General features: G+C 39.2%; 1 protein-coding gene across 1 annotated transcript in view; it reads left to right on the forward strand.

Moving 5' to 3' along the window:
* The first annotated feature begins 819 nt into the window (after positions 1 to 819).
* The window catches only part of yes1 (YES proto-oncogene 1, Src family tyrosine kinase), a 29,355-nt gene continuing 16,223 nt past the window's right edge, over positions 820 to 13,951 (forward strand). Inside the window, exons 1-3 of the mRNA XM_032532559.1 lie at positions 820 to 1,203; positions 10,874 to 11,164; positions 12,410 to 12,509. Of these exons, the coding sequence (XP_032388450.1) occupies positions 10,882 to 11,164; positions 12,410 to 12,509 (383 nt within the window). The 5' untranslated portion in view covers positions 820 to 1,203; positions 10,874 to 10,881. The remainder of the gene's footprint in view (positions 1,204 to 10,873; positions 11,165 to 12,409; positions 12,510 to 13,951) is intronic.

Genomic DNA, 13,951 nt, shown 5'->3' on the forward strand with positions numbered 1-13,951 from the left:
ATGCATCGTGCTTATGTTCTTTTTCTTTTTACTATGCCACTGCATTTCAAAGTATTCATGCACAAAGTAATGGATAGCCTAATGCAGCTGAACTGATCAGTTGATTAACATTACACAGGCCTACGTCTATCTTTGTCAATGTGATCATTTGCTCTAAAGTTTGGTTAAATTGGTCAGCAGGTAAACATATAGCCTACAATGGTGACGGGGTTCACAAGTAGGGATTGCTTGATTGCTTTGTTTTAAGGGATCACATGCCAACAAGTTTGGGGCTCTGTGTAGTCAGTGAAAGCAGAGGGTCTCAACCAATTTACTTGGGGCCGCCTGGCAGTGAGTCGGCATTTGGGCAAGGGAACATCATAGGATATGTACTTAAAGGTTATCAAAAACAACTGCACATTCCTAGAAATAAAAGGCTGAATTCTTGAATCTAAGTCCAGTGTTTGTTGAAACTAGATCAATTATGGTTGGACAATATCAAAAAGACATCAATTACAATGCATCGTGCTAGGTCTTCTTTACTTGCCTGCATTCAAGTATTCAGCACAGTATGGCAAGCCTACAGCTGAACTGATCAGTGATTACATTACACAGGCCTACGCTACTTAAGTGATCATTTGCTCATAAAAGTTTGTTAAGTTGGTCACGCAGGAACACTAACCTACACTTGGTGCGTGGGGTTCCACAATAGATGCTTATCTTTGTTTAAGGGATCACATGCACAAGTTGGGGCCTCGGTTAGTCAGTGTAAAGGATCAATGGAACTGGGAAACCCGGATGTACGTGTCTATTCTGAGTACTTGAACGCAGCATTATTGCTTCTTTGGCCTCATCTGCTCGTCGGCACTGGTCCGGCTATTGTTGTGTGTCTTTCAGGGCAGCACTGACCCATCAGCAGGCGGTGATTTCTGGATGTTTAACTGTTTTCCGTTGCTCTTACGCCGCCATATTACGTTGCCTTTGTCAACGCGCGGTGTCTTCTCGTTTGAGAGGAATACCAAGGATCCCGGCGGAGGACTTTGGGTTGGTGAAGTAGTTTTAATCGGTATGGGACAGACGGAAGACTGAGATTCAACGTTAGAGACCGCTTCTCTCGGCCGTTTGCACTTCTTTACATCGTCGACGTGAAATAAAAACGTGGAGGAAAAAAAGATCACAGGACGCATGTAGCCGAAGTACAACACTGCAAAGGTCGCATTTAAGGTAAGAAAAAAAAACCCGTCGCATTCTGTCTTGGAAGTGAGTGAGCAGGGCCTTTGACACTTGGGAGAAAGTTGGGGAAAGAGACAAGGAGAGTTTTCTCGGTGTGTTACATTGTTATAAAAGTCTGTTTCATTGTTAATCCTGAACCAGGACTCTTTAGGATTATTTGCTTCTACCATTCGATGGGGGAAGAAAACACTGAGAAAAGACTCCCAACCCGTCCTGGACAATGCTGAATTGCTGCATATGCACCGTTTTAGCCATGAAATAAACGTGTTAACAAATAAAATATCTTTTTTTTTTTTTTTTAAACTTGTACAGCTTCATTTCAATTGTGCTGTAGAGTTTCTTTCACATAACACATTTTAACCACTTACTCAGTTCTTTCTGCCTCGCCCAATCTCTATTTACTTTAACACAATCAGCTGCTGTAGGCCTCAGCTGTTTATAGGCCTTTATTGCAAGACTATACTGTGTTACAACAGTCTTTCCAAAATGTCAAATCCTCTACAATTTTTTGTCTTTTCCAAGTCTGTTCTTGCATGCTTTTATTGTGGTAGTGCAACTGTACTTCCCAGATTTCCACACACCACAAAATTAATGTGTGTAAGAAGATAGAATTTACAAGAATGTCATAATAATGTAGTGTGTGTGTGTGTATGTGTGTGTATGTGTGTGTGTGTGTGTGTGTGTGTGGTATGTGTTCATATCGTCACTGTCCCTGATTGTGCATGTGTCTGCTGTGGGTGCTTATATACTCCGGTGCCACAGTAATCCTCCTCCATGGTAATCCCAGACCCAGTTGGCTGGACAGCCGTGTCTCTCTCACACACACACACACACACACACACACACACACACACACACACACACACAGCTGGAACGAAGAGGGCTGTTGGCAGAGGAGTGAGGAGCACGAACAGGTGGTGCTGGCTGGGGTTCAGTGGACTTGAGTTTAACTGCAGTCATTAAGGATCCTTGCATACTCCTCAAGTGTCCTCATGGCTAGAATGAGACTACAGTATCATCACAGTTTGCTGATTTGAAGCTGCCAATCAAACAGATGTTAGCAAACTGAACAAACTTAGATTTCAGATATCCTCAGTCACAATGGGGGAACAGAACAAGAAGAGCAATTCTGTTTTATAGCTTGAAGATGGCCCTTTCTGTCTCCCAGCTTCACTCCAACCATTGACCAGCACAGCAGGTGGCCTCAATGGCATGAATGGAGTCGGAAGGAAGCCCCCCCCCCCACTCCACTCACTACGATTGGTAAAGATGGCAGGCTGCCCGAAGATAAGACCGAGTTGCCCCTCAGAGAGTGTGCCAGGGCAATTACTGAGTTATGCTTCAGTAGCAGTTTGCAGACCTTGGTACCGCCTCATGATTGCTGCCAGTTTTTACAGAGCGAGTCTGTCAACTTAGCGTTCAGGCTTTTAATGTAATTGATGTCTTTTATAGCATAAGTAAGTTCAGCTTGTGGACTTTAGATGCTGCTTTTTGCCTAAAACATGTTAAAAAGGATGCTCAATAGTAACCGGATGGGCTTCTTGTAAGGCTGAAATGTAGAGCTGCAGCAATTAATCGTTTAGTTGTCAACTTTTAAATTAATTTAAATTAATTGCCAAGTATTTTGATAATCGATTAGTCGGTTTGAGTAATTTTTTAAGACAAAAGTAAAAATACTTTGATTCCAGCTTGTTAAATGTCAATATTTCTAGTTTATTCTCTCCTCTGTGACATTAAACTGAATATCTTTGAGTTATGGACAAAACAAGACATTTTAGGACATCAACTTGGGCGTTTGGGAAACACTGATCCAAAGTTTTCACCATTTTTTGACATTTTATAGACCAGAAATTAATCAATGAATCGAGAAAATAATCAACAGATTAATCGGCTATGAGAATAATCGATAGATGCAGCCACACTGAAATGATCAATGGAAAACACCATTGTAGTGAGTAACTGTTCAGTGGTTTCAGCTTCTCAAATGTGAGGATTGGCTGCTTTCTCTCGTTAATATCGTTGTACGTTGAAGACTTTTGGACATTGGTTTCATTTGTCGGACAAAACAACATTTGAGGATTGTGTTACCCTTTGCTCCGTGAAATTGGTATGCGTCTTTCACCAATTTCTTAAATTTTACAGCATAACTGATATATCAGTAAAATGTTTTGTATGAACATTGTTTTATTGTTTGTAACGATATGGAAACTAACACCGAAATCGCAACACTCAGCTACATGAACTTGTGTCGTGGAGTGAGAAGGCAGACTCGCAACACAACTTTTTGATTTTAAATTTAGAACTATCACTGATCATAGAATACATAAAGAAGTTGGGTTCATGCCAGTACCAAAAAGTCTTTAAGTTTCATACCCATTCTTAGGTGCTAACGTCTAACTGGACATTATCGTGAATATAGTTACTGAATATACAACCTTTTACAAGTGTGTCAGTTTTGTCCCAAGTGACTGCAAAGGTTACACAGGGCAGTGGCTCAAAGGTGGAAGGGCCTCTCCCAGAACACTCCGGATTTGCATCTTATCTGATTAGTTGAATGGTTAGGATGGTTAACGAGAGTTCAGAGCTGTGCCACGCTTGATCTGCTTGATGAATACATTACCAAAACTTCATGGTACTCAGCAATATCCTGTTAATACACACCTTCATTATCAGTAATAATATAGAGGGACTCTTGATGGAATACTTGGAGATTGGCTCATCAGTGTATAATGTGGGATTTTACTTTCATATACACTACTGCCATGTTTTTCTATAATATTTTCCAAACATTTCACTGACTGTCAATTTTGTTTCTGTTTTACACCCATTGTTCCTCTTGGAATGCCAGGATTAAATCCTGAATTTTGTCTTAAGAGGGATTTCAATTCTTTATACAATGCATGCCTGTAAAACTCTTTGAAAGTCTAACTGAAAAACTGGGTTATACAAATAACTTACAGACATGAGTTGACTCTAACCCATTTTGGTATAAATTGACCTCAGTGCAAGGGCCGTGTTATACTAGAGAAGTGTTTCTTAAGATGTGTTGGTTGACCTCATTGGTGTCAATTATTTATTCTTTGGATATTAATTAAATATGGAGCTAAGAAAGCACGTTTTCAGACAGTCTTACCTGGAAGACATTCATAATGTTGCACTTAATTGTTTATCATTGTAGTGACCTTTTTTAAAGGAAAGTTCAAATCCTGGCTCCTTCCACACAGCTGGCCAATCATGGTGCAAAGTAGGTGTGCATGTCAGAAATGGACGTACATCATTGGATACGTGGGTAAGGGGGTTCTCTGAAAATTATTATTATATTATACTGGCCCCTTAAGGCTAATGTGACCTTGTGACGTGTAGTACTGGGATTTTTTTCTACTGGATATTGCCTGCGTGCCAGCTACCGCAAAAGCTTCCCCCCTGAAGCTCTCCAGCATTGTTGTATTCGGCCCTGTGGGAAGCGGCAGCCTGTGTCTCCTTAATCTGACACAGCATCACAGGCAGTCTGGCACGCTGCCTCCCATGTCCTTGGATGGGGTCTGGCTCCAGCATTTGTTTGAACACATACCACTGCCTTTTGAGGGCTCTTGTACAGTATGCCTGGAAGTAAAGTTATTCACAAATATCTGTGGGAGTCTGTGCATGAATTTCCTTCCTTTACGTGTCATATTCAATAGAAACTTGTTGAAATATATTGGGTCTCTTGTGTGGTATACTAAATGTGTACTTGAACTCATTTGCTACATCTAAACTCATACAATTTTTAGTTTTTTGTAAATGTGCAAAATAAATTATTCTTTCTATACCTGTAAACGAAAAGTGTGTAAGATGTGGCCAGATTTTTAGTTTAAAACACTACATTATCAACTGTGGCATGAAATGTGAAGAAGCGCCGCACAAAGCCCCAGTGTTGCTGCGGAATAGCCTCAGAAAATAACTTGTTTTGGTGGAAGATGTGTTCGTTCAAAAGTTGTCTTTAGTCGTGCAACAAAACTCATATTGGACAGATTGTCTGGCTAGCTGTCTGGATTTACCCTGCAGAGATCTGAGGAGCAGTTAACCGTAATCCTTATAAATTGAACGGAGTTTAAAATTCGAACGGACATCCAGCCCAAAAAAAGGACATTGACAGCAAAATTTCCAGTGTCAACGGAAGTGGAAGGTCGTGGATTTAGACTATCCCGGCATGGACGCAGCAGCTGCACACCCAATCTGAGATTCTGCGTTTACAAGACTTTTGCAATGGACTCGTCCCCTGATATTTTTGCTCATTCCCAGTGGAGATTACTCACTCAGCGGAGCGCACCGAGACTAAAAGCTTAGCTGAGAGAAAGCACAGGCGGCGATGCAGAGTTGGGTGTGCGGTCTGGTAGCTCCACTGCTAAAGTCTGGGATGGTTTTGTGCAGCCAAGTCTCCGTTATCACCCTTCATTGGTGTCCAGCAGTCTCATATCGCCCCACTTGTTGACAAGACAGCGGGCGTTGGCGAGAAAGACGCTGGGGACAGCAGGTTTATGCTGAGCCACTCTTGGCCTAGCCTGAATTCCAACTTACTTGCCTCGCTTCTGCTTCCTCATCCATCGTTGGCTCTTGCCCCGTGAGCTCTGCTGAGCTAGTAATCTCTGCCGAGATGGAGCTAGACTGCAGGAAACCCTCCGTTGAAACAGCCTCTTAAATTCAGAATCTCAACTACATTTTGGAGGACATTGCAATTTTATTGCGTGTCTAACTGTACCTAAGCTTTGAACAGTATCATGATCATGCAATTCTTGCACAATGTGAAATGCCGCCCCTATTTTTTTGGGTGTGGCCAGGAATTACACATTACACCTTTTTTTTTTAAGTTTTAATAGATGCAAAAAGCAATTTACTGTACATTTGGTCATTAAATCCCTTGCCCCTCATCTCTGTATGAGCTTGAAGCGGTATTTACTGTGTTCCCTTGGAGCCACCAGAAGCACAACACATTTCATCTAGCTAATCTCATTGCCTATATAACAGGGAATTCATTCAGGAAACCTCTGAGAGATAGGATTCAATAATATGCCTGTCATTTGATTTGCAGTGGGGTGAGCTATCATTAGTTTTGGAAAAATTTGCAAACAAGAATGATCACTCTTATTTCTCAATTTGTCATGGACGGCTTTTCTTTCCCAGGACTAAAACATGTAATTTGAGGACAGTTAAATCTAAATTAAATACTCAATAAAGGATAAACCAGGACTGGGAGTGGTGGATACAAACAGGAATCCCATGCTAAAATTGTGTGTCCTTGTCCTTGTGTGACATTCTGTTAGGTTGTTTGTATAACGTTATCTGTTAGTGTCTACAGAGGCATCTGATTGTTTTGAATATTTAATTGGAGCACTTGGTTTGATAGTTGGGATTTCTGGCTCCACAAATGTAAGAACTGTCTGTGCCCTGATAAGCATTTGTGCTGCTCAGTGTTTTAACATGTGTATAGGAGTGTATAGTTCAGGGGATTGTGAGTGTGCTGTGCTCTGTGGGGGGAGCACCACAAGGTACTTTCTCTTCTCCATAACAAAAGGTAGACGAGACTGACAAAAGAATAAATCGAGAGGCTTTTTTTTGGAGAGGTGGCCTTTTTCCTTCTTCTCAGAGCACAATTCTCCATGGGTGGTTTTAAAGTGGGAAAGTACATTTGTTATTTAAAATGGGTTCTACTTTAGAAAGAACTTTACTAAAACCTAAAGAATTGAGATAATTTAAAAAGTTAACTACGCTGATTTTGTGATTTTGGAATTGGGTATGGACTCGATTTTAAAATCAGAAGGACAATCATTCAATAGCCTTCATTTATGCTCCCTAGTTCTTAAAGCATTAGCAGTTTTGGTCTCTCTAGATGAATCCCAATTTTGATATTGGATTTTGATATAGTCACTGATATGACATTACTGTTAACTGACAAAAGGTTTTAAAAGCTTCTGCTCATTCACACTTGAAGTTAAATGCTTTGATTCTCAGCATTTCCGTTGTTGATCTGGATGGTTGGCTTCATTATAAAGAAGATATTCAACATGCTTTAAGAACTCAGTTGCTAGTTGGCACAGAATCTGTGTACTTGAAGTCATCACCTTGATGTCTGGTTATATCAGGATTAGCTGTAGTATTTGTTTCCAAGACCAGCAGAGCATTTAAACCATTCATACCCTATTTAAACTACACTGATACACTGACATTGTTTTCTTTCCAGGTCAGCCCTTCGTTTGCTGTAGCATAAACGGGTCAGGCACTAAGTGTTGTGAACATTTGGAAACGTATTGGTTGACATGTTGGACAGGATAAGGTCAAAGGTGGTGGTCATGTTTATATTGGCTTCTGGTCTGATGTCAGTGTTTACTATGACGTTGGATTAGTTTGGCCTACTTGAAGATATTCCACAATAAACTTGGACGTTCAAAGTACTTGACCTAGGCTGCAACTAGAGAGATACAACTTTGTTAATCCCAAAGGAAATTCTTGTGCCAGAGTTTGCCCAAAAATTAAAAACAATAGAGTAACTATTTTTTTTTTTTTTTTTTTTTAGGTATTAACCAAAATAACCCAGTACCAAGTAGTATCAACTTCTCCAGTCAAATCATGCCTGCATTTGATGTTCTTTGTACCCAGATGTTGAAAAAAAACCTTAATGTATGGTTTTGCAGTCAATCATTGCAAGGGTTCTTTGATTTAATACAGCTTGTGATTAGCAATACTAATTACTAATCATTGGGTCTGTAAAATGTCAAAACTAGTGAAAAAAGCTCATTACACTGTGTTGCTCTGTCCAGCAGCATAGGAGTTTCTCTGTCTTACAAAACTGCAGATATGTTTCATGGTGCATTACAGATATTAACCAACATTAACAAAAATGCCAGGGTAATTAATGCTGCCATGCTCACAAGGCTCCCATGCTTTTGTAATCAGCTGTTATTGCTTATCCTGTTTGTGGTAACACTCCAATGGAGAATGTGTGGTTTCCAAAAAAGCCATAATTTGTCTAAATGGACTAAATAGCTGGCCAATTTACACTAGTTGGACTGACTGACTGTACTTGTATTTGTTAAAAATAATTTAATTCCATATTTACCCACTTCACTTACATTTTGTATCTGGTATGTAAGAAGTGTTAACTGTAAAATATGTTGCTGTCTGCTTGTCATGAAGTTAAATACAAAAATACTAGTAGTGACTGACTGTGCGAACAACTACACGAAGAATAAAAACATGTCAGCTGAGTTGATTAGTAATTTGGTTTTTAAACGGTGCAACGACAGATTGAACTGCAGCATCAATCTGTCTCTCAATCTGTTTGCATGAATGATAATTCATCTTCGTTCATCCTTCTTACCCTGTCATTTATCGTACTGTTTATTTCCACTGCCTCAGCATTGGCTTCCAGTCGATGCCGTTTGTTCAAGGGGGGAAGTCAATAGACCATCCATCTCAAATAAGTATATCCATACAGTACATTGATTGTTGACCCTCATCCGGTTTAGTTGTAGCTCTGCCCCTTACAGGCCAATGCTGTTCTTCCAGCAGAGACTGAAAAAACGACTTTCTTCACCCGTGGATCACGTCTTAGTTTGAACTTCCAAATCAATACATCCTCTACAATTGATAGATGGACGGAGTCTTTATTGGAAATCACATTTAACTTGTCCTATCAGTCTGAGAAGCTAAAGAACTCAAACATCCAACAACATCCATCCAATATGTGTGCACAGAATATGCATACAGGATGTCTCAAGATAACAAATTGAAAATAAAGCTAAAAACCAAAACACAAGGCTTATTATACTGTGTTGAAACTTTTTAATTCACAGAAATATGGACACACACACACACACTTACCTACATTGTGTATGGGTTAAAGCCTTTTAGAGCATAGCCACTGTGAACCACTGGGGCTGCCCTGTGGATTCTGCTTGTCTTGTCTTTTCTTTTTTGTCTTGGCTTTGTTGGCCTTCCATCTGCATGACAGGAGCACACACCTCTTCTCCTGTTACCATTACCAATATGTAACCTGTCACTGACAGTTTTTTAAAACGATGTCATAACAGTTTACGAATGCCAGCATATGAGTCATTAAGAGTGGATCAGTCTTGGACTGAAGTGTCTTTTTGTTATACACTGGAAGTTTGTTTTACTGTGTAAAGTTAGAAAGACACACCTATGTACAGAACCACTTGACAAAGAGGCTAAAGGTAACGGAGAAATAAATACACAGAGCAGGCTCTGTAGATGATGCTGTCAACTCATGACAACACACAGACATACTTATACACTCATAAACTGACGTGCATTTGTCTGTCCCCGGATACCATTCTTGTGAGGACATCCCAAAAACGTACTCCTTTTCATGATCAATAAATAATCTCATAAAGATAATTACTTTCCAATTTAAAGACTAATCCTAACTGAGCCAAAACCTTTTTTCTCCTGTGTTTCTGGAAGTCATTTGGTCTTTGTCCTTGATGTCACACACACACAGAGTCTCATATATCGCTAACCTCAGAAGGAGAAAGCACCTACTCTTAACACCGATGGGCTTTTTGCCCCTCATAAATCTGTGTCACTGATGGTGTGATCACAGGGGAGAGCTGAAATGGCCATAGGCTGAAACATGATCTAGCTTGACAAGCTTTTGTGGGGACTTATGAAGTCATGATGTGAGGTCATTCAGTGGCATGCAGTCTTTGTTTTCCGAATGGGAGAGTTATGTCAAGATCTCCTTTAAAAAAAAAAACAACAACAAAAAAAACCCGCTCCAGCCTAGTACGTACAATATCATAATTATTTCTCTCTGTTTTGTGACACAAGCTCAGCCCCCATGACAAAGCATGAGCTCACAACTGTTGCTAATGTACACATGAGTTTACATATGAACATTTTAAACATGTCTAATTTTTACAAATGGAATCAGCAATGTCAACATCCAATAGAAAGAGAATTAATGATTTAAACCTAACTGCGAACAATCTGTAAAATAGTTTGGTCACTCTATTGAATTTTATTACCTCCAGATATTTAAGGGTCCTTGTTGTCCATGGATTTTGATCCACCATCTTTTTGCAGGCTACCTTGTGACACAACTAGAATCATACTCTACCTGTCGTTCATTGTGTTGAAGTCATTGTTCAGTTCACTACAATAAACGGCGTATATTGGTGTACATAGTGTGTGTTGTCTAGTCTTTGCAGGTTTCAATCACCTGTTTTAGCCACCTTTTACAAATCTTTCATCAAAATCTCCCAATTAGTCAGCCACTTGTTTTCACCACATTAGCAGTAAGCCCCTCCTTGTTTCCCATTCACATAAATTTCTGGCAGAGTTTTGCTAAATTATTAGCCTGCTTGATTCGCAAGCATTTCTTTGTTTGGGTCACCCTGCATTCACAGTTTTGTAGTTTTGGTCTTAAATGTGTATCTAATCACTTCCAGAGAAATTGTGTATGTTAGGTTGCATTTAAAGTTGGGTTTCTATACAGTTCATCACAATCCATAATCCAAAGCCATTAACAACAGTAAGAATCCAAGATGTGTGACAGTAGATACTTCACATGGTTTAATCAATGTAAATGCAGCCAAACTCAAACTGTAATTTGAAGATCCAACTCCAGTTGATCCAGTCTTCCTTTTCCTTCTCCTCCCCGCAGGCTTGACGATGGGTTGCGTCAGGAGTAAAGAGGACAAGGGGCCGGCGCTGAAGTACCGACCCGATAACTCCAATGCCACGCAGATCAACGCCCACCTGGGCCATTACGGGCCTGACCCCACCCTGATGGGTCATTCACCAGCTATGAAGACACTCAACAACAGCTACAACAGTCATGCCGCTGCCCTCACACCCTTTGGTGGGGCGTCATCAGTCATGACGCCCTTTGGCGGTGCCTCCACCTCCTTCACCTCCGTGGCTGTGAGCAGTCCCTTCCCTGGTGTTATCACAGGTCAGTTTGTGGATAAGATTTAAGCTTTTAGAGGGACAGATGGGAAGAGGATCAAAGGATGAATAAACTGAGATGAAAAAGCGGATTTTAATAGAACCCGATACTTTTGAAACATTTCCATCTGTCATTACCAATTTTTTCTTCTGTTGTCAATATGTGTAAATCAGTGTACAACTTTAGAATAAACTATACTGAGCATTTGTTATGCACAGGACCTTATGTGCAGCAGATGTTATGCAAATTAGACATTTGAAATGAATCAGCCAAAACATCAAGGCCAAAGAGAAACCCGAAATAGGTCTGTAATATGGGAAACAATGCAGCAGGCATTGCATCTCTGGAGCCAAACAAAACAATTAGATGCACTGAATGCGATAGATTTTGTCATGCACATGTATTTATTTTCAACAATAATTTGCTTCAAAAGGCTTTTTGATAATGAAATTGTTGATGATTAAACGACTATTGGTGACATGAAAAGTTACAGTCATTCCCATTTCAGGTGGTTAATACATCATAGATTGGATGGGTAAATTATGCAATGAGCCGCAAAGGATAATGTTTTCTTCCAAAGCTCCCTGTCTCACTCTCTCTGGACTGACGCCTGTGGTTGATCTAATCCTGCCCATTCAATTTCCTCCTCGAGATAAACATATCAGGGTCCTGTTGTCTCTTTGCACTCTGTCACGTCAGATCACAAAGAAATCATAATATACAATATATATTTGAGATCAAGTGACATCAATTTGATTCACTAACTTGAGAGGTTGACAATTGTAAGAGAAATATTCTGTTTTTCCTCATGTGTTCTTAAATAAATCAAAGTTAAGACTGAGCTGGTTGTATTTTTAATCCAGGCTCTGAGGTGCAGGAAGTGAGATATTTCAAAAATGCTGATAATATAATGATAATAATAAAGGGGTATTTTAAACAAATAATACTTTTAATTTTTGATACAGTCGTGATTTGTATTTAGCATAATTGTGTATCAGTTTGTTCACTTGTTACTCAAGTATGAAATATTGTAAATGGAAGACAGTAGTAAAATCAAAATGAGCATTTTGTCTTCTTTATTTGATGGTCAAAGGTTGATGGTGCTGTTTTCATTTGTTGTGCAACTTTTTGTTGTACATTTTCAGAGTAAAATTAAAAAAGACTTAATCAACGAAATCTGACAGCGGCTCTTGGATTAACTAGCTGTCGTGTATATACATTCGTCTAACGCTTAATTTTTCTTGCTTGCAGGTGGTGTTACATTTTTCGTAGCATTGTACGACTATGAAGCGAGGACGTCGGATGATCTTTCATTCAAAAAAGGGGATCGTTTCCAGATTATCAACAACACGTGAGTACACTTGCTTTTTACACTGGCTTACTCCTTATGTAGACGCACACAAACACACACACAGAAGGTGTGTGTGTGTGTGTGTGTGTGTGTGTGTGTGTGTGTGTGTGTGTGTGTGTGTGTGTGTGTGTGGTGTGTGTGTGTGTGTGTGTGTGTGTGTGTGGTGTGTGTGGTGTGTGTGTGTGTGTGTGTGTGTAATCCCTCATTTTAGTCAGGTCTGATATTAAGGCAGACATCTGTCTGGGTTAATGGGTTCCTTTAATGGGCCATCTGTTTAGTTCCCATCACTCTTCTCCCGCCATAGATCATTCCTCTAGTTCAGGGTTTTGCATTTGGGTTCCACTGTAAAACATAACACTCTTCCCTTATTAAGTAAAAGACAAGCAATGCACATAATGAAATAGATTAATGGGTTGCCAACATCTACAGAGTTTTACTGTTCACTGAAAATATAGCTGAAGGTCAAACTCATTACATTTTTATGGAAACAGTTTTTCTCCATCGTTGCTTAGTAACTTTAATTGCCCTCTTTAAGAGAATTCTGTTGTTAACGGCAACAAACAAATCTGAAACTTTGCTTCATTCTTTTTTGTTTTTTTTATCCACTTTTATTTTAATCCTTTTTTATCCACAAACAATAAGTATAGTGTGCCATTTATTTCAACAACAGAAATAAAGGCAATAACAATAAATTATAATGAAAAGGGAAATTTCTTTCCAACAGTGATATTCAACATACAAGGAAGCTGCCGGGTGGCTTATTTAACAATAAAAATTACTGCTGTCAGTAGGCCTATCACAATAATACATTTTGCTGGACGATAAATTGTCCCACAAATTGTTGCGATAAACGATAATATTGTTGTTCTGAGACCATTTTCAGCTAATGTAATGATAATTACATCATAATGATGGTACATCTTTTCAAAGATAAATAAACTTTTATTTCTAGAGAATATTTAACATTGGAACTGGAAGGCATTTTAAATATGTGGCTATCAGCCACATAACGAATAAATAATTAGTTGACTTAATTAAGGATCATAGCTTTCATTTGGATCCACTGGCTGGTGTGGAAAGAGCACATGGTCTTAATATTAGGAGTATATTGACACTCATAGATGAGAAATAGTGAGTTTAAGTGTTAGTTCAACACCTCATGGATCTAAACCATTTTAAGTATGTAATAATAAATCAGAATCAGAATCAGAAATACTTTATTGATCCCCGAAGGGAAACTCTGTGTTGTAGTTGCACAATATTATAAATAGAGTAGAAATACAAGAAATAAAGAAATATAAGGAAATATAAGGAATTGGATACCACACACCAGACATTCCCTTAAATAAACTTTCACTAAATTGCCATGCAGTTACATAACATATTGGTTCAACTTTGTCCCTTATGCATTTAATGGAAATAGGGCAAATAAACACCAGGAG

This window comes from Etheostoma spectabile, chromosome 12, assembly GCF_008692095.1.
Source record: "Etheostoma spectabile isolate EspeVRDwgs_2016 chromosome 12, UIUC_Espe_1.0, whole genome shotgun sequence".
In the NCBI taxonomy this organism is placed as follows: domain Eukaryota; kingdom Metazoa; phylum Chordata; class Actinopteri; order Perciformes; family Percidae; genus Etheostoma; species Etheostoma spectabile.